Source organism: Panthera pardus, unplaced genomic scaffold (genome assembly GCF_024362965.1).
Source record: "Panthera pardus isolate Hobbes unplaced genomic scaffold, ASM2436296v1 HiC_scaffold_16, whole genome shotgun sequence".
Taxonomy (NCBI): domain Eukaryota; kingdom Metazoa; phylum Chordata; class Mammalia; order Carnivora; family Felidae; genus Panthera; species Panthera pardus.
The window spans coordinates 92,496,864-92,518,874 of NW_026526721.1; the positions used below are offsets into that span (position 1 = coordinate 92,496,864).

The 22,011-nt window shown below is 35.3% G+C and overlaps 1 protein-coding gene across 2 annotated transcripts in view; it reads left to right on the forward strand.

Moving 5' to 3' along the window:
* SPATA16 (spermatogenesis associated 16) overlaps positions 1-21,728 on the forward strand; it is a 243,489-nt gene extending 221,761 nt beyond the window's left edge. Inside the window, exons 11-12 of one of the 2 annotated variants that reach the window (XM_019463196.2) lie at positions 21,162-21,241; positions 21,340-21,728. In XM_019463196.2, coding sequence (XP_019318741.2) covers positions 21,162-21,241; positions 21,340-21,373 — 114 coding nt within the window. In that variant the 3' untranslated portion in view covers positions 21,374-21,728. The remainder of the gene's footprint in view (positions 1-21,161; positions 21,242-21,339) is intronic. The other variant, XM_019463195.2, reaches the window with a different exon arrangement.
* Positions 21,729-22,011: the final 283 nt, after the last annotated feature.

Sequence of the window (22,011 nt, forward strand, 5' to 3'; positions counted from 1 at the left end):
CAAGAAAAAAATAAAAGGACTCAAATAAAGGACTCAAAATCATAATGAAAAAAGGGAAATAACAACCAACACCACAGAAATACAAACAATCGTAAGAGAATATTATGAAAACTATATGCCAACAAATTAGACAACCTAGAAGAAATGGATAAATTCCTAGAAACATAACCTACCAAAACTGCAGCAGGAAGAAATAGAAAACTTGAACAGACCGATTAGCAACAAGTAAATTAGGGGCACCTGGGTGGCTCAGTCGGTTGAGCGACCGACCAACTTCAGCTCAGGTCATGATCTCACAGTTTGTGAGTTCGAGCCCCGCGTCGGGCTCTGTGCTGACAGCTCAGAGCCTGGAGCCTGCTTCGGATTCTGTGTCTCCCTCTCTGTCTGCCCCTCCCCCACTCATGCTCTGTCTTTCTCTGTCAGAAATAAATAAACATTAAAAAAAAAAAAAAAGTAAATTGAATCAGTAGTCCAAATACTCCCAACAAACAGAAGTCCAGGACAAGACAGCTTCAAGGGGAGTTCTACCAAAACCTTAAGGAAGAGTTAACACCTACTCTTCTCAAACTATTCCAAAAAAATAGAAGAAAAACTTCCAAATTCATTCTATGAAGCCAGTATTACCCTGATACCAAAAACATATAAAGACACTACAAAAAAAAGAGAATTACAGGCCATCTCTGATGAACATAGATGCAAAACTCCTCAACAAAAATATAAGCAAACTGAATCCAACAATACATTAAAAAAAAATCATTCACCAAAATCAAGTGGGATTTATTCCCAGGATGTAAGTTTGGTTTAATATTCACAAATCAATCAATTTGATAGATAACATCAATAAGAAAAAGGATAAAAAAATGATCATTTCAACAGATGCAGAAGAAGCATTTGACAGAGTACAACATCCATTTATGATAAAAGCTCTCAACAAAGTAGGTTTAGAAGGAACACACCTCAACATAATAATGTCCATATATGAAAGATCCACAGCTACCATTATCCTCAGTGGGGAAAAACTGATAGCCTTTCCCCTAAGATCAGGAACAAGACATGAATGTCCACTCTCACCACTTTTATTCAACATAGTCCTGGAAGTCATAGCCACACCAATTAAAAAACAAAAAGAAACAAAAGGCATCCAAATTGGTAAAGAAGAAGTGACAGTGTCACTATTTACAGATGTCATGATGTTTACAGAAAATCCTAAAGACTACAACAAAAAACTACTAGAAATGACAAATGAATTCAGTAAAGTCACAGGATACAAAATTAATGTGCAGAAATCTGTTACGTTTCTATACACTAACAATGAAACAGCAGAAAGAGAAACTAAGGAAAGAATTCAATTGACAATTGCACCAAAAATAATAAGATACCTAGGAAACACCTAACCAAAGACGTGAAAGACCTATATTCCGAGAACTATAAAGCAATGATGAAAGAAATTGAAGATGACACAAAGAAACAGAAACACATTTCATACTCATGGATTGGAAAGAACAAATATTGTTAAAATGTCTATACTACCCAAAGCAATCTACACATTTAATGTAATCCCTATCAAAATGCTAACAGCGTTTTTCACATGACTAGAACAAACAATCCTAAAATTTATATGGAGCCACAAAAGATCCCAAATAGCCAAAGCAATTTTGAAAAAGAAAAGCAAAGCTGGAGGTATCACAATTGCAAACTTCAAGTTATATTACAAAGCTGTAGTAATCAAAACAGTATGGTACTGGCCCCAAAATAGACTTAATGATCAACAGAACAGAATAGAAAACCCAAGATAATCACATACTTACATGGCCAATTAATCCATGAGGAAAATCCAGTGAAAAGAAGTAGGAAAGCAGGAAAGAATATCCAATGAGAAAAAGTCTCTTCAAGAACTGGATACATGCAAAAGAATGAAAATAAACCACTTTCTCACACCATACACCAAAATAAGCTCAAAATGGATTAAAGAGCTAAATGTGACACCCAAAACCATAAAATCCTAAAAGAGAGCACAGACAGTAATCTCTCTGCCATTTGCCATCACAACATCTTTCTAGAATATGTCTCCTGAAGAAAGGGAAATAAAAGGAAAACTATTGGGACTACACACATAAAAAACTTCTGCACAGCGAAGGAAACAATCAATAAAACTAAGAGGCAACCTACTGAATGGGAGAAATTATTTGCCAATGACTTATTCGATAATGGGTTAGTATCCAAAATATGTAAGCTACTGATACAACTCAACACCCAAAAAACAAATAATACAATTAAAAATGGGCAGAAGACACAAGCAGACATTTCTTCAAAGAAGGCATACAGATAGCCAACAGACATATGTAAAGATGCTCAACATCACTGATCATCAGGGAAATGCAAATCAAAACTACAAGATATCACTTCACACCTGTCAGAGCAGCTAGAATCAAAAACACAAGGAACAACAAGTGTTGGTGAGGATGTCGACAAAGGGGAACCCTCTTGCACTATTTGTGGGAATGTAAACTGGTACAGCCTCTATGGAAAACAGTATGGAGGTTCCTAAAAAATTAAAAATAGAACTACTCTACAATCCAGGAATAGCACCACTGGGCATTTACCCAAAAAAATGCAAAACACTAATTCAAAAGGATACATGCACCCTGGTGTTTATTGCAGCATTATTTGTAATAGCCAAACTATGGAAGCAGCCCAAGTGTCCATCAACTGATGAATGCATAAAGAAGAAGAGGTATATCTATATACAATGGAATATGATTCAGCCATAAAAAAGAATGAAATCTTACCATTTGCAATGACATGGATGTAGCTAGAAAATATAAGGCTAAGTAAGATAAGTCAGTCATAAAAAGCCAATATCATATGATTTCACACATATATGGAATTTAAGAAACAAAACAAACAAGCAAGGAGAGAGAGAGAGAGAGAGAGAGAGAGAGAGAGAGAGAGAGAGAGAGAAACCAAGAAACAGACTCTTAACTATAGAGAAAAAACTGATGGTTACCTGAGGGGAAGTGGATGGGGAGATGGGTGAAATAAGTGATGGGAATTAAGGAGTGCACTTATCATGTTGTGCACTGGGTGATATATAGAATTGTTGAATCACTATATTGTACACCTGAAATTAATACAACCCTGTACGTTAGCCATACTGGAATTTAAAAAAAACTTAAAACTCAGTGGAGAGGCTCAATAACAGAATAAAGGAGACAGAGGAAAGAATCAGTAAAATGAGGATAGGAAAATAGAAATTACCCAACCTAGGGGCACCTGGGTGGCTCAGTAGGTTAAGCAGCTGACATCAGCTCAGGTCATGATCTCATGGTTCGTGAGTTAGAGCCCCATGTAGGGCTCTGTGCAGACAGCTCAGACTCTGGAGTCTGCTTTGGATTCTGTTTCTCTCTCTCTCTCTCTCTCTCTCTCTCTCTCTGTCTCTCCCTCTCTCTCAAAAATAAACATTAAAAAAAAAAGAAAAAAAGAAATTACCCAATCTAAACAATACCAATGGGCTCTAATAAAGGTATGTGCCCTGGGTCCTGTCTCTCTTTCTCTCTCTGCCTGGATTCTGCCTCAACTTCCCCATGTGGCATTTCGAAGCATGCTATGTACTTCTTCCAGGACTTATGAATAATATACTCTCTATTTCAGTTTCTCTTGTGGTCTTTTGTTAAACTGTGAGCAGTTCATCATCCAGTACCCTTGCTCTACTTAGCAAATATTAACAAAGTCATAACAGTCCTCCAGTCTTTCTCTTCCTTTTGGGGTTTTAATTGGGCATTTTATATGATTCTATTTTCTCTCCCTTCTTGGCATATCAGTTATGCTTCTTTTTTTCCTTTTTTACTGGTTGTCCTAGAGTTTTCAATATACATTTACAACTAATCCAAACCCACTTTCTTTCTTTTTTAATTTTGCTTAATGTTTATTTATATTTGAGAGAGAGAGAGAGAGAGAATATGTGAGCTGGGGAGGGGCAGGAGCAGAGAGAGACAGAGACAGAATCTGAAGCAGGCCCCAGGTTCTGAGCTGTCAGCGTAGAGCCCCATGCAGGGCTCAAACTCACCAGCCATGAGATCATGACCTAAGCCAAAGTTGGATGTTTAAAAACCTGAGCCACCCAGGTGCCCTGGCAAGTCCACTTTCAAATGGATACCACTATACCAGTACACAAGTAGTGTGAGTACATTATAATAACAAAATAATCTTATTTTTTTCATCTCTGTATCATTGCTGTCCATCATTTTATTTATATATACAAGCAAATATAAGCATATATATATACATACACACATACTACATAAGCATACCTAATCAAATACATTGTTGCTATTATTATTGACCATTCACCAAGATAGACCACATTCTAGGCCACAAAACCACCTGAGAATTTAGATCAATAGAAATCATACAGAATTAGATTAGATTAGAAATCAATAACAGAAAGATAACTTAAAATCTCAAAATCACAGAAGTTAAACAACATACAGATGCATAATACATGGGTCAAATAAGAAATCTCAAGGGAAATTTTAAAATATTTTAAACTAAATGAAAATAAAAGCATAACTTACCAAATTTGTTGGATACAGTAAAAATAGTGATTAGAGAGAGATTTGTAGCATTTAAATGTATACATTAGAAAAGAAGAAAGATCTAAAATCAAGCATCTTAGTTTCCCCTGAAGAAACTAAAACAAACAAACAAAGGCAAATTAAATCCAAAGTAAGCAGAAAAAAATAAATATTAAGAATTAGAGCAGAAATCAGTGAAAGCAAAAACAGGAAATCAATAGGGAAAAACAACCAAAGATCAATAAAATCAATAAGCCTCTAGCCAAGCTAACCAAGAAAATTAAAAAAAAAATCAGAAGACACAAATTACTAATCATCAGAAATTAAAGAGGGGCTATCACTATAGATCCCATCAAAATTAAAAGGATAAAAAGGAGTACTGTGAACAAATGCTATGCCCACAAATTTGATAACCTAGATGAAATGGTCCAATTCCTTGAAAGACACAATCTGTCAAAACTCACTCAAGAAGAAATAGATAATCAGAACAGGCCTATCTATTAAGGGTATTAAATCAATAATCAATAACCTTTTTGTTGTTTTTTTTTGTTTTTATTTTATTTTTATTTTTTTTTAATGTTTATTTATTTTTGAGACAGAGAGAGACAGAGCATGAACACGGGAGGGGCAGAGAGAGAGGAAGACACAGAATCTGAAACAGGCTCCAGGCTCTGAGCTGTCAGCACAGAGCCCGACGCAGGGCTCGAACTCACGGACCGTGAGATCATGACCTGAGCCGAAGTCGGACGCTTAACCGACCAAGCCACCCAGGCGCCCCTTTTTGTTTTTATTTTAGAGAGAGAGAGGATGAGTGGGGGAGAGGGGCAGAAGGAGAAAGAGAGAGAGAGACAGAGAGACAGAGAGACAGAGAATGTTAAGCAGGCTCCATGTTCAGTGGAGAGCCTGATTTAGAACTCGATGCCACGACCCTGGGATCATGACCTGAGCCAAAATCAAGAGTTGGACACCCAACAACTGAGCCACCCAGGAGCCCAATAATTAATAACCTTCTAAACATATGAACAGCAAATATTTAAATGGGGGAATATATGTAGAGCAAATTATAAATGGGGGGAGGCAAAGACATGTTAAAGAAAATAAAGTGTCTACACTCCAGTTGAACATAAAATGAAGAAAAGAGTAAACTGAAAATTTTCAGACTACTAGTGTCTTCATTTTTTTATTGAAGTGTATTTATATATAAATATTATTTATATATATTATATATTGAAATATATATATTAATACCTAGAGCAACTACTAAAAATGCTATACAAAATGATACACTAAAAACACTAGATTACTTAAAATGGAATTCTAAAAAATGTCCCAGTGCCCCTAGGAAGGTTAAAAAAAAGAGAGAGAGAGAACAAAAAGAAAACAAAAAATAAAATGACAAAGCCCTTATATACCAATAATTATATTAAATCTAAATGGTCTAAATAATGCCAAGGGAAAGAATTTGGCAAAATGAATTTAGAATCATGATTCAACAATATTCTGTCTACAAACTCTTCAAATATAATGACAGGCTAAAGGTCAAAGGATGGAAACAGATACCACACAGACTTTAGTATAAGGAAAGCAGTAGTGGCTATATTAATACCGGGCAAAGTAGACTTCAGAGCAAAGTAAATTACTGGAGGCAGAGAGAGATATTATATAATTATAAGAATCAGTCCACCAAGAAGACATAGCAATGTATATGCACCAAACAACAGGGCTGCAAAAGATATGAAACAAAAATTGATACAACTGAAAGGAAAAATGGACAAATCAACAATTATAGTTGGAGATTTTAACTCCTCTGTCTCAACAATTGATTGAGCAACTAATCAAAAAATTCAGCAGGAATGTATAGGACCCAATGACACCATCAACCAAGAGTACATTTATAGAACATCTATCCAACAACAGCAGAACACATGTTCTTTTCAAGTGCCCATGGAATATATACCAAGACAAACTATATCCTGGGCTATAAACAAACTTAACAAATTTTTTAAAACTGAAATCATAAGCAACATTTCCTTCCACTGCAATGGACAAATATCAGAAAGATAACAGGAAAATCTCTAAATACTAGGATAATCCATGGATCAAAAAGAAGTCTCAAGAAAAATTAAAAACTACATTGAAAGATAAATGTATAACATTAAATGCATATAGTATAAAAGAAAAAATCTCAAATCAATTATTGAAGCCCCACCTCAAGAACATAAAAAAGAAAAACAAAAGAAACCTAAATCAAGCACAAAAAGGAAATAATAAAAAGAAAACTAAAACTCCACGAAAATGAAAGAAAAAAATAGAGAAAATCAATGAAAGCACTGGTTCTTTGAACAGATCAATAAAACCTGCAGACCTCTAGTAAGACTAAAGAAATAAAAAAGAGATGACACAAATCACCAATATCAGGAATGAAATCAGGTATCACTATACACCCTGCAGACATCGAAAGGGAATACTATAACTCTAGAAATATAAATTTCAAATATAAACATCAAAAGGGAATACTATAGCTCTAGAAATATAAATTTGACTCTTAGATGAAATGTACTAATTCCTCAAGAAACACAAATCAGCACAACTCACCCAATATGGAATAATTTCAATCACTCTATAACTATTAAGGGAATTATTAATTCATAATTTAAAACTCCAAAAAGAAATCTCCAATCCCAGCTGGTTTGATGTAAATTCTGTATGATCTCTTTCAAAGAATGCAAGGGGAAGAAACCCTCCCCAATTCACATGGTAAAACTAGTATTATCCTGATAACAAATAAGACAAAAATGGAAAAAAAAATGCAAATCAGTATCTTTTATGAATATAGATGCAAAAAATCCTTAAAACATTAGCAAATAGAATTCAGCAACATGCAAGAATTATAGTCCATAACCAAGTGGAGTTTATTCCAGAGATGCAAGTCTGAATGTTTGAAATTCAATTTAATCTTCCATACTAACAGTATACAAAAGAAAAAAATTACACGATCACATCAATTGATAAAAAGCAGTCAACAAAATTTAACACCTATTCACGATATAAAAAAAAACACTCAGAAGAGTAGAAATAGAGGCAAAACTCCTCACACTGTTAAAGAGTGTCTACAAAAATCCTACAGCTAACATTATACTTAATAGTCAAAGACTAAAGGCATTCCCCCTTAAGATCAGAAACAAGGCAAGGAAGTCACCTCTCACCACTCTTATTCAACATTGTGCTGGAAATTCTGTCCACCACTGAAAGACAAGAAAAGGAAATAAAAGGCATAGAGTTCAGAAAGGAAGAAATAGAACTTCCCTTTTTGCAGATGGCATGATTGTCTACATAGAAAATCCCAACGAATCTACAAAATGATGAAGAGGAGGAAGAGGAAGAGGAGGAGGAAGAGGAGGATCAGTGAGTTCAGCAAGGTTGCAAGACGTAAGATAAATGTGTAAAACTCAATTATATAACTATATACTAGTTGTGATTAAGGTCACTGAAACTTACAATACCATTTATAATTGCTCAAAAAAAAAGTGAAATGCTTTGGTATGAATCTAACAAAACATGTATAGCACATGTATGCCCAAAACTACAAAGCATTAAGGAAAGAAATCAAAGATCTAAATAAATGGTGAGACATACTGTGTCCATAAATTTTAAGACTCAGCATAGTATAGACATCACTTACTCAAAATTGATATAGAGGCTTAAGGCAACTCCTATTAAAATTCCAGCAAGATTTTCCATAGATGAAGACAAGACTATTCTAACATTTATATGGAAAGACAAAGAAAACAGAATAGCTAAAACACTTTAGAAAAAGAATGAAGTGGGAGGAATCAGTCTACTTAAGTTCAAGACTTTGTTAGCTATTAGTAATCAAGACTTTGTGGTATTGATGAAGAAATAGACACGTAGCTCAATGAAACAAAACAAAATTCAGAAATAAATCCACATAAATATAAATAAGCAAAAGAAATTTAATGAAGGAAAGATAACCTCTTCACCAAATGAGGCTGGAGCATTTGTACATACATAGGCAAAAAAAAAAAAAAAAAAAAAAAAAAAAAAAAATCCTGACTTAAGTATCACACTTTATTCAAAAGTTGACTAAAACTGTAAAATATAAAACTATAAAACTTTTAGAAAAAAAATAGAAGAAAATCTCTGGGATCTTAGTATTTGCAAAGAGCTTTTAGATTTGATACGAAAAGCATGATCCATAAAAGTCTAATTGGCAAATTAGACTACAAAATTAAAAACTTTTGCTTTATGAAAGATTCTTTTGCAAAGGATGAAAAGACCAGTTACAGGGCAAGAGAAAAATATTTGTGGACACATGTTCAACAAAGGACCAGTATTTAGATTATATAAATAACTCTCAGGGCACCTGGGTGGCTCAGTTGAGTGCCTGACTCTTGATTTCAGCTCAGGTCATGATCCCAGAGTCATGGGATCAAGTCCTGCATCAGGTGCCACATTGAATGTGGAGCCTGCTTAAGATTCTCTCTCCTTCCCTCTGACCCTTTCCCCCTCTCACACTCTCTCTCTCTAAAAAACAAAAACAACAACAAAACACACACACACACACACACACACACACACACACACACACACAAACACATCTCAAAATTCAGCAGTAAATAATCCAAGCAGTTAAACCAATTTGACAATGGACAAAAGATATGAACAGACATTTCACTAGAAAGAACGGCAAGTAAACACACTTTAAAAGACATTGAACATCATTAGCCACTAGGGAAATGCAAATTAAAACCACAATGAGATAAACCACTGCACAGCTATCAAAGTAGCTAAAATAAAAAATAGTGACAACACTAAATGCTGGTGAGGACCACTGACACATTGCATACATTCACATGTTGCTAGTAGGAATATAAGATGGCACAGCCATTGTGGAAAACAATATGACAGTTTCATCAGAAAACTAAAAATTGGTGCAGCCACTCTGGAAAACAGTGTGGAGGTTCCTCAAAAAATTAAAAATAGACCTACCCTATGACCCAGCAATAGCACTGCTAGGAATTTACCCAAGGGATACAGGAGTACTGATGCATAGGGGCACTTGTGCCCCAATGTTTATAGCAGCACTCTCAACAATAGCCAAATTATGGAAAGAGCCTAAATGTCCATCAACTGATGAGTGGATAAAGAAATTGTGGTTTATATACACAATGGAGTACTACGTGGCAATGAGAAGGAATGAAATATGGCTCTTTGTAGGAACATGGATGGAACTGGAGAGTGTTATGCTAAGTGAAATAAGCCATACAGAGAAAGACAGATACCATATGTTTTCACTCTTATGTGGATCCTGAGAACTTAACAGAAACCCATGGGGGAGGGGAAGGAAAAAAAAAAAAAAGAGGTTAGAGTGGAAGAGAGCCAAAGCATAAGAGACTCTTAAAAACTGAGAGCAAACTGAGGGTGATGGGGGGTGGGAGGGAGGGGAGGGTGGGTGATGGGTATTGAGGAGGGCACCTTTTGGGATGAGCACTGGGTGTTGTATGGAAACCAATTTGACAATAAACTTCATATATTGAAAAAAAAAAAAAAGAAAACTAAATATGCATCTACCATATGACCTAACAATTGTACTCCTGGCCATTTGTTCCAGAGAAATCTAGATACCTTTCAAAAAGTGAATCATTAAACTGTGGTACATGGAATAATGCAACAATGAAAAGGGACAAACTATGGATCCAACAACCTGAATAAATCTCCAGAGACGTGTAGACTTATGTACTATATGTTTGTACTGTATGTATATAACCTTCTTAAAATAACAAATTGTAGAAATGGACAACAGATTAGTGGTTGCCAAGGCATAAGAGATGTGGAAACTGGAGAAAATAGGTGTAGCTATGAAAGGGCAACATGTGAGATCTCTGTGGTAATGGAGCTGTTCTGTATCTTGACTGTATCAATGTCAATATTCTGGCTGTGGTATTGTACAGTTTTGCAGGATATGACCATTGAGGCGAATTAAACAGAGTACACAGATTCTTCTTGTATTGCTTCCCACTGACGCACGTGAATCCACACTTGTCTCAAAAAGTTTAAAAATATGTATTTAAACCCTCAGATAAATTATACCATTAAATGTTGAAAAATAATTTTAAAAAAATTTAACATATATTTGTTTTTGAGAGAAAGACAGAGCATGAGTTGGGGAGGGGCAGAGAGAGAGAAGGAGACACAGAATCTGAAGCAGGCTCCAGGCTCTGAGCAGAGCCCATTGCCAGGCTCTGACCCATGAACTGTGAGATCATGACAGGAGCCGAAGTCGGACCTTAACTGACTGAGGCACGCAGGTGCCCCCCCAAAATTTTTTTTAAAAACCATGATACGTGGTTTCCTGGACAAAGGAATAACAAGGTTTTGTACTTGTTCTTTATACTAAGCATAACAAAAAGTATTATCGTTAAGAGAATTTTCAATCAAGAGTGGTAATACAGTTTAGCAGGAAATATTGTTGTACTTTTTGTAACTTCTCAGGGGTGGATGCCTCATATCTTCACGTTGTACTTTTATGACTAAAATACTAAATAATATAACAAGTTAACTAAGTGAAAAAGGAAGAATATGGGGATTGTTTGTCCGCTTGAATGCAGGCCAAAAGCTAAAGGAAACTGATATATTATGAATAACAGAAAAAACTCCGTTTCAGAAACTAAGTTTATTTTAGAAATTAATTTCAAGCCTGTTTGAAAACAATTGTCATTCTAATAAGAATTAAAATTCAAACTATTTTGGATGATAAATATTTAAAAGCATTTGGTCTGGAAACTAAATGGAACAGAGCAAAGAAATTAATGTTATCAAATCCACTGTGGTGGAGTGAAATGTCGGTTTTGCTGAGAGGATTTTGGTCCATACTGCTAATCTCCAGAAACACATTCTCATTCTGTAACTACCATCATAGTCATATAAACATGATATTTATTCCTGAAGAATGTGATTCTTATTTCATCTACATTTTTCCTTCTTAATAATTATCTTTAAAAGCTTTACTAAAAAATCCTTTGAGCACCCAATTCCTAAGGCATGAACATATGCAAACAAACCCCTATAAACATACCTAATCCCCTCTCCGTGATCCAGACTACATGAAATCCCATAGAAAGTCCCAATTCAAGTCTTCTCAGTGTAATTTACCCACGCTTTCATGTGTGAGGTTAACTTCTTCCCTCTGCCATTATTGGAAAGAAGCCACCTTTGTTCCCAAGGTACACCCTAAACATGGGTAGGCTTAGTAGGGAGCTTCAACCAGCAGGAAAAGTGAATTTTAGAAAGCATCTGTCATGTTTGAGGGGAAAATTAGAACTTAAGTGAGTTTCCTTTCACTTTAATGGCTTAGTTGTTGTATTCGTTTGCTAGGGCTACTGTAACAAAGTACCACAAACCAAGTGGTTTAAACAACAGAAATTGATGATCTCGCAGTTCTAGAGGCTGGAAATTCTAAGATCAAAGTGTCATGGGGTTGGTTCCTTCTGAGAGCCATGAGGAAGAATCAGTTCCATGCTTCTCTAGCTTCTGGAGGTTTGCTGGTAATTTTTAGTGTACCTTGCCTTATAGAATTATCACCCCAGTCTCTCTGCCTTTGTCTTCACCTGGCACTCTCCCTGTGCGCCCATCCAAATTTCCCTTTTTTATAAGAACACCAATCATTTTGGATTAGGGTGCACCCTAATGACTTTATTTTAACTTGACTACCTCTGTAAATAAGGTCACATTCTGAAGTACTGAGGATTAAGACCAACATATGAATTTGGGGGCACCTGGGTGACTCAGTCGGTTAAGCGTGGGATTCTTGATTTCAGCTCAAGTCATGATCTCACAGTTCAGTTCATGAGTTCGAGCTCTGCATTGGGCTCCATGCTGGCAGTGCGGAACCTGCTTGGGATTCTCTCTCTCTCTCTCTCTCTCTCTCTCTGTCCCTCCCTCACTTGTGCTCTCTAACTCTCAAAGTAAATAAATAAACTTAAAAAAAAAAAGACCAAAATATGAATTTTGAAAGAATACAAATCAACTCAGTCCAGTAGTGTTTGATTTTAAATGACTTTAGAAGGAAAAAGGCCACCCAAATCTTCAAAGTGACCCTCCCTCCCCTCTACCATATCTGAATGACTCCCCTTTCAAAGCCTTATTAGGCCACTGCCATATAGTCCCCTATTGTTACCATCTCTCACCAACTTGGTTCATGTTGAGCTTCTTGTCATTTCTTTCCTTAGTTTGCCCCATTTCTATCTATTGCCCTAAAATTCAGTTTCTTCCTCAGCAGTGCCTTTGGTCTCATGGCCAGAACTCACACAATAAATGGAAGGCAGTAATGTGGCTTACATGCCTTCAATTACCACATGAAAGTAAGTTGGATCTATGTGCAAATGAAGGCACAGTCAGCATCACACAATGGTGGAGGGTTAATAGCCATCCTCTTTCACATGAAAGCTTTTAAATGAACAGTGTCACCTGACCCAAGAGCATCCTCATACTTTCCACCTACATATAAATTGCAAACCAATTTATTTTCCCCTGTTTTTAATTTAAATTTTAGTTAGTTAACATACAGTGAAATATTGGTTTCAGGACTAGAATTTAGTAATCATCACGTATTTACCACACCCAGTGCTCATCACAACAAGTGCCCTCCTTAGTACCCATCATCCATCTAGTCCATCTCCCACCCACCTCCCTCCAACAACCACAGTTTGTTCTCTATCATTAAGAGTCTCTTGTGGTTTGATACAAACCAATTTAAAGTAAAAGATTATTGGAGTAAATATTCAAGTACCTTTCAGCATGCCTATATTTAAAGTAATTATGAATGGTTATATGTGGGAAACCGTATTATTTTTATCTGTAAAAATGTTGCATTTTATCCTGAAATCCAGCAGAAAGTTGTAAGTTTTGATATGCTGAAAAAATATAAAATCATTAACTGAAAAGAAATATTTTAGTGCCAGTGCATAATCTTGTGCAGTTAGGAGATGAAAAGGAAATGAGTGTGCTGTGAACTACCTTCTGCTATTAAGCTAATCCATAATAGGGACCCTTTGTATACAACATACAATTTTGATACATCTAGAGAAGAAAATACTGGCCTTTTAGATATGATAATTTTATAAATGGGACATAGGGGAGGCTTGAGAATCCCAGTATCTATGGGTGTTTATATTACCCACTTCAGTACTTTTCAGTATATATAAAACCACAACAATAGAAGTTGTCGGTTCCCTCTCATTTCTGTAGTGCTTCTCCATGTGGTACAGGCACGTTGCACTGTGTTCTCCTTCCATGGAGCACATTTCTGTAGAATGAATCCAGGCCAAACTAAACATCATAGAATCAGTCCTTTAATGTTGGAAGGGATTTAAAAAATTTATTGAATTCAACCCCTAGTTCACACATGACTCACAAATACTTCATGCTCTCCAAAAGGGTCATCTAATGTGTGTTTTCCAGTCTCTGTGGTGGGGGTTGCCATACCTCACCCTAAAGTCCCTTTCATTTTTAGACAGTTGTGAAAAAAACAGTAATATCTACTATTTACATGCTATAATCTTTCACCCATTTGAAGACTCATTTAGTTATTCATTGATTCAGCAAATATTTACTGAGAATCTACTATGTCACCAGTCACTATACAATGTACTGCTATTATAATCTTCATGGGTGGCTTAGCCATTTAGGAAGAGCTTTTCACAAACATCAAACCATTTAATCTTTACAAAAACCCTGTCAAGTGGACTATTATTATCATTATAAATTTGTTATTTTTAAATTTTTTAATGTTTATTTTTGAGAGAGACAGAGTGCAAGCAGGGGAGGGGCAGAGAGAGAGGGAGAGACAGAATCCAAAGCAGGCTCCAGGCTCTGAACTGTCAGCACAGAGCTTGAAGTGAACAGTCACACAACTCATGAACTGTGAGATAATGACCTGAGCCAGTCAGACACTTAACCGACTGAGCCACCCAGGCACCCCATAAATTTATTATTTATACTAGAGGTGAGAAAATGTAAGTTCTCGCAGTTCTAGAGGCTGGAAATTCTAAGATCAAAGTGCCATGGGGTTGGTTCCTTCTGAGAGCCATGAGGAAGAATCAGTTCCATGCTTCTCTAGCTTCTGGTAGTTTGCTGGTAATTTTTAGTGTACGTTGCCTTATAGAATTATCACCCCAGTCTCTCTTAACTTAGTCTCTGACTTAACTTAGTCACATGACCAGTAGAAGAATCGAGAATCAAACTTACCGTCTAATTCCAGATAGCACTCTTTCCACTGTATGAGCTAACACAAACAAATCTGTTACTCTTTCCACATAACAACCTTGATATACTTGGACACCACAGACTCCTGTTATAATTCCCTTCTTCATATTAGAGACCTCTAGATCCTTCAACTTTTCTTCATACAGTTTGGAGTAAGCCCCTTGACATACCCACAACCACACATGATAGCCCAGATATGATATGACCTGAGAAGAGAAGGGATAAAAGCATTTGTCTCCTTTGAAACAGACACATTTTACTTGAAAGGGAATTTTTTCATACTTTTATTGAGATATAATTAACATATAGCATTATATTAGTTTCAGATGTACAACATAATGATATTCATATATATTGTGAAATGATCACCACAGTAAGTATAGTTAACATCCATTACCAAGCATAGTTACAAGTTTTGTTCTTGTTATGAGAAGTTCTAAGATCCAATCTCTTATCAACTTTCAAATATACAGTACAATACTATTAGCTATAGTCACCATGCTGTACATTACATCCCCATGACTTATTTTTTTATAACTAGAAGTTTGTACCTTTTGACAACCTTCATCTATTTTGCTGACCTCCCACCCCCCAACTTCTTTATTAATTTTTTAAGTTTATTTATTTATTTTGAGAGAGACAGAGACCACATGAGAGAGACAGAGATAGCAGGGGAGGGGCAGAGATAGAGGGAAAAAGAGAGAATCCCAAGCAAGCTCTGCACTGTCAAAGCAGAGCCCAACATGGGGCTCGAACTCATGAAACAGCGAGATCATGACCTGAGCCCAAACCGAGAATCCTACGCTTAACCGACTGAGCCACCCAGGTGCCCCTCATCGACCCCCAACTTCTGACAACCACCAGTCTGTTCTCTGTATCTATGAGCTCAGTTGTCTTTCTCTGACTTATTTCATTTAACATAATGACTTCAAGTTCCATTCGTCTTTTTGCAAATGACAAGATTTCTTTTTTATGGATGAATAATATTCTTCTGTGTGTGTGAATGTGTGTTTGTGTGTGTGTGTGTGTGTGTGTGTGTAAGACATTTTCTTTTTTCATTCATCCCATCAGTGAACACTTAGGTTGCTTCCATGAGACAGACACATTATTGTCTATAATCAGATTATAGATTTTATAATCTATAATTTTATAATCTTAATTTTAAAATCTATAATAAAATAGATTAATAAATATAATATAATTATATATTAATTAATATAATAAAATAATTAATAAATAAATAATAAATAAATAAATAATAAATAAAATAAAATAATTAATATAATAAAATAAAATCTATAATTTTAAAATCTATAATTTTATTTAGGGAGGCCACCAGAAAATACTGTTTATTTACAATGAGCTAATATGAGCTATCAGAAACTTATCTTTCCTTTCCCTTTTCTGCCCCTTCCTAATTCTGACTTTTATATCACTGAATTTTGAGACCTAATCACAAGACTTTAATGTATGGCAACTACAACTAGCACAGTTACTGAGGCAGCATCCCTCACAGAGTAGAGGCCAAAAACATAGTGTCTATTAAAGTTGTTTATATTTTTATTTTATTTCACTTTTGTATTTTTTTCATTTAGTTACATTTTTTCTATTTACCAAGCATACACTTCCAGATTCAAGTATTAATACTACTGTTAAATAATAGTAATTCAGACCTATGCAAATAATTCACATAAATTGTTTAATTTAACCCTACTAAGATCCTGTGAAACAACTGATAGAAAAGCAAACTTAGGTTTTAAGAAGTTAGATAAAATTGCACAAATTCACACATGAAAATGCTGGAGCTGGAATTCCAAACAAGATATATCTGACTTCAATCCAATACCGTATCTCTGCAATAATCACCTTTTTACTCTGAATAACTGAAAGTATCATTCTTGTTTTCTTAGCACTTTATAACTACTAGAATGCTTTTCACATGGTGGACTGAGGAATAGAGGTTGTTGGTTTTTCTTTTAATTTGGAGTTGTGTTTCATTCTGGCTTTTAGCCTAGTACTAGATTATTATTATAGATCTATTTTTTTGTTAATTTCTGATTATGTGAACTGTTTTTCTATTTCTTATATTTGTCACTAGTCAAACTCATTTCTTTTCCCTAAAACTGTTCATCTAATTATATTTCATATCTCATTAAAATATCATTATCTCAAGTTAGAAACTGTGCAGTCATTCCTAATTTTGCCTGCCTCTTGTCCCAACACAGAATTTTTCATCAAGTCTATAGAGTTTACTTCCTAAATGTTCCTTAAGTTCTTTCTTCAGGCCCTCATAGTATTCTCCATATCCTATTACACTGGTCCCTTAATTAATTCACCTTCCATTAGTTTCCCTGGCTGCATTCACTCCCTGTAGTGTTGCCAGATTTACTTTCTAACCACATGGCTAAATATTTTTCAACTTTTTACAAGCTGACTCCAATCAGTATTTCCTGCTATCTGTATCTCTACTCCCAGTTCCCGGGTGCCCACATCTATGCTGTAAGAAACTTATCATTGTCAAATAGCCCATGTACTTTCACAACCTTGTTCTTATGGATGCCCTTTCCTCAGTTTGAAACGTACTCTTGTCCTGGCAAAGAGCCAGCTCCTATATCCACCAATGCACATCCATATCCCTTCAAATAGAATTCATTGCTCTAAAAAAAAAAAAAGAATTCACTGTTCTGACATTTTTGCTAATAGAACTTTTTGTACATAATTCTGACATACACAGTTATGCTCTATTGCAATCATTTCTTCATTAATTCTCTCCTCCATGAATATGAGTTCCTCATAAGCAAATATCTTGATATTTTTGCTTATCACCCTGTTATAGTGCCAAGTGTATAGTAAATGTTCAATAAATATTTGCATGAAAGAACAAATGTGCTCCCTTTGAAATCTGAGCTGACTAAAAATTTTCTTGTAATTTAAATTGGTCTGTTTGGCTACCTCCACATTTCTCTCTCATTGGTATTACTTGCTTTTATACTGTTAGAATTTTAATTTTAAGATCTCCTATACTTCTCAAGCTGTCTTCTCGCTTAGAGTTGCACTGGCATCTTCATTCTGAACTTCTTGAATCTACACTAAATCATGGCTGACAGATTTTTGCGTATAAGATTTAAAGGTCCTCAGAAACTAGTTGATAATAATTTCCTTTGATGTGAATTATGACTGATAGCCATGTGCTAGGTGAGAATCTGCCCTCTCATTGACACCTTGAGTCCCTGTGATCATCGGACATCCCAAAATTCTTTGCGTGCTCATTTGGTCTGATGTCCATATCCCTGTAAAGCCAAGTCAGCATTGGCATATAGATATATAAGAAAATGTTATCCGCCCATTTTGCAAATGGGAAAATTAGACCCAGAATGACCAAGTAGACTATCTGATATAGTTAAGCAAGGAGATTCTGTACCAAAAAGGAAGTCTAATAAGGCCTTTGCTCCAAAAACTGGCTCATTTCCTTCCTTACATGCTTACATATTTCTTTGTGTTTTATTTCCCTAAGGGCTTTATAGAAATTTCTATCATTTGCAATCTGTTCTTCTTAGTTATATGAATCTATTTTCTCTTCAACCAGCATTTTTCTTTCTTTGACGTAAAAAAGAAAATAAAGAACCAGCTTCACTAAAAACATGTTGCAGCTCTCCTACACTTCAGAAAGTATAGAAGCTAAAATTGACTTACTTTACTGCATAGTGTGTCATTCATCTAATGGTATAATCTAAGAGAATAACCTGTGATTTGAAAAATGTGAGGACTCACATAAGACTGAACTAACCTAGATCTGATGTGAGTACAAGTCATGGAATTTTTTGGCTTGGAGTGTCCTTGGAAATTATCCAGGCCAACCTTTTCTTCACCAAAGGTTAGTTAAACTGAAGCTCAGAAAGGCCAAGTGACTTTTCAAGAGTCACAGATTAGGGTTATAAAGCCACAAGGATTACAAGCCATGAGCAGAATTCAACACTGACTCTCTTTATCCAGTGCCCTTTCTACCTCATCTGTTTCAAGTATGGAGACCACACCTTGTAATCATCTTGCCTGGAGACTCTCAAGGTAATTTGTAAGAGATAAGAAAGCCTTCTGATATGCTCCATACCAGGCAACACTTTGAATATGGAAAAACAAATCAGTTTCTGAATGTCTTCTCTATTATCAGAAAAGAAGATTATTGAGGGTCCACCATATTCTAAATGATAGAATAGTGGACAATGTGGCCTTAGTCTGCTTTATAATCCTTAAAACCCAGATAGGAAGACAGATACTAAATAAATCATTATAATCAAGTAAGATATATGTGTGTGTGTGTGTGTGTGTGTGTGTGTGTGTGTATACACATATAATTTGCAAAGAGATTAATGGGCTGCAATGGGAATATGTTACTAAGAAACCCAACCTGGTCTGGATTATCCAGGAAAATGTTCCTGACGCACTGATGTTGAACCTGAAATCCAGAGGAAACTTAAGGATTTTCCAATGGGAGTATTCCATCACATGGCCTAACATTAGGAAGTTTAAGGGAACAGAGTACACTGCACTGCTGTGTTCAAATAACTGAAAGATGTACCACACAACTGAGGCAAATGGAGTGATAGAAGACGTAATTAGAGATGCAAGTGAAACCAGATCACTCAGAAGTGTGCAGGCCACATTAAGGGCTTGGGAATCCATTTAGGTTTTTCCAGCAAGGGAAAAACATAACCAGATTTACATTTTTAAAAGATCATTTTGGTATCATTAGGAGAACGAGTTGAAAGGATAACATGTAGACAGACCAGGTAGGAGGTAAACACATAGGCATGTTAGACATGCACATGGTATATACTCTAGACCTCCAGTTTAATTTAACAGTACTCTGTTTCAATCAGACATTTTATGTTTCTTCTTTGTCCTTTCTAATGAAAGGCAACCCAGTTAGTCAACCCTGCTTTTAATAAATACACTTTAAAAAGCAAAAAAGACAATAGCCACCTAATGGATATTTTAAAACAATTATGTTTCTGTATCATTGAAGAAAGTTTGTGCGTTAGGATTGTAATTTTAAATTGCATTTGGGTTAACTGCAAACATTCTAATTGTAGAGAGCTTTGATTTAAATGACACATTTTCAGTGCAAAAACATGAGTGAGTCATCAACTCAACTATTGAAGTAATGGTAAAGTCCCATCCATTACATTTGTTTTGATTGTGCTCTGTGTTAATTTTGTATTTATGATTTTGGTGTAAGTTGGATAATATAAATGTATGAAATACATAGAATAATTCACTGACTTCATGACAGTCCAAAAATATTCTGTCAAATGATTTTGACGATTGATGCAACGATCAGACATCAAAAACAACAACGTGTTTTTGGAGAAATTTGCCTGAAGTAATTTTAAGTTTTCAAAAAGAATTGTTTTCATAAAAGTAAATTATATTATTTTTCTAAGGAAACCAATGGACAATTTACATCACCTAGTGTAATATAAGTCCTAAGCATAACATATAAATGAATGCAACCATTTATTATTCTTTTTGACAATTTGAATTATCTTTTGGATATCACCCTAAATGATAAATCAAGTGACTTAAAAGTAAAACTCAAAATTGGAAAACTAGAGTTTAAGTGCTTTTATCTTAAGGAGATGATATGCGCATGTATCTTGAGTAGGAAGTGTTCTAGCTTTGAGCTAACTTTATGACAACGGGCTCTTCAGTGAGTGATTTTAGGCTAATATGTTATGCAGGTGCTGGGAGTCAAGGTTAAGTATGAATTATTACATCTACAGACTTTCATGAGAGCCCAATGCAGCATATATGTAAACTGTTTTATTCTATAGGTCTTTAGCAGAATAAAATAGTGACAAATAGTGTAACATATTCAACCGCCACTGAATAATTACAAGTTTTCTTTGGAGAAAGACTTATAGTTTAGAATTATTGTTTTGTATATCATTACTTTATCTTATTCCCTGGGGTGTGGCATTTTTTAAGAAAATGTATTTTCTCAAAATTTTGTTTTGATTTAAAAGAAATTGTTCTTGCTAAGACAATGTGTAATATTCATTTTTCTCCCAAGTTGGCCAGAGGCATATAAATGCTAGAATCTCTGGCTTTGAGGGGTGTGGATTTGTTTTTCCATTCTTCCTCTTGCTAATGGTAGAGTTTTTCACCATTTATTTCTTTTTGAAATCCCTGATTTTTCTGACCATTAAAGATAATGGGTGATGATATTCCCCATTTCTATACCCAGTACATAGGACTGAGTGGTACAGCAAACTCCTGCATGTCTGCTTCATGTTCCTAAAACAGGGGAATCTGAAATGGAAACAGAAGGAGGCTTTTACGTTCAATCATGTCCATCTCCGCCGATTCTGTTCCAACATGGATCTGTATGTGCCATTTAATTTTAAATACCTCACTATTTTCCTAACTACACAAAACCTGGGAAAAAACAACAAATCTCATTCTCTCTGCTTATTTCTTCTAGGTTGGACGAATTGAAGACTTCCTATACCAATTAGAGGATAATTTCTTAAAAACTAAAAAACTGAGAACCGCTAGAAGGCAAAAAACAAAACTGAAGCGGCTTCAAACTGTGCAGCAAAGCTAGTCACTGGGGAGCAGGTGCTACTAGCCATCAAGATGTCCCAGAGAAAGGGGCAATGGCCTCCAACCAACCTGACTGTGACAATCCAGTAACAAAGGCCTATCACCAAAGAAGTGAGGTTGGACTCCCCTTGGCTCTTCTTTACAAAGGTGTTCTATACTTCATTAATCTTGACTGGCAGCAGTAAATGTTCTCAACAAGTTTGACTTGACTCTTGTTCAAATTCGACTTATGTAAACAGCTTATAAAATAACCATTGCTGCCTCTTTCACCTGCTTTGTTCTTTCAAAATCTACTAAGGTTTACTAGTTCTACCCAAGTATGTTTGTAGTATTCGTTCGTAGTCATGTGTATGATCAAGAATTATTCACATACCTTATATAGATACGGACAAACAATATGCATGCAAATTTACAAATTATAAAACTGATAATATACTTTCTCAATCCTTATGGAGATAAGTCAGATGTGGTATGGCTGATATTATCAGTTGAATTATCTCATTAAAATCTCTATTCTCTCCTCTGGATTCTTTACATTCCCTCCCCTTAA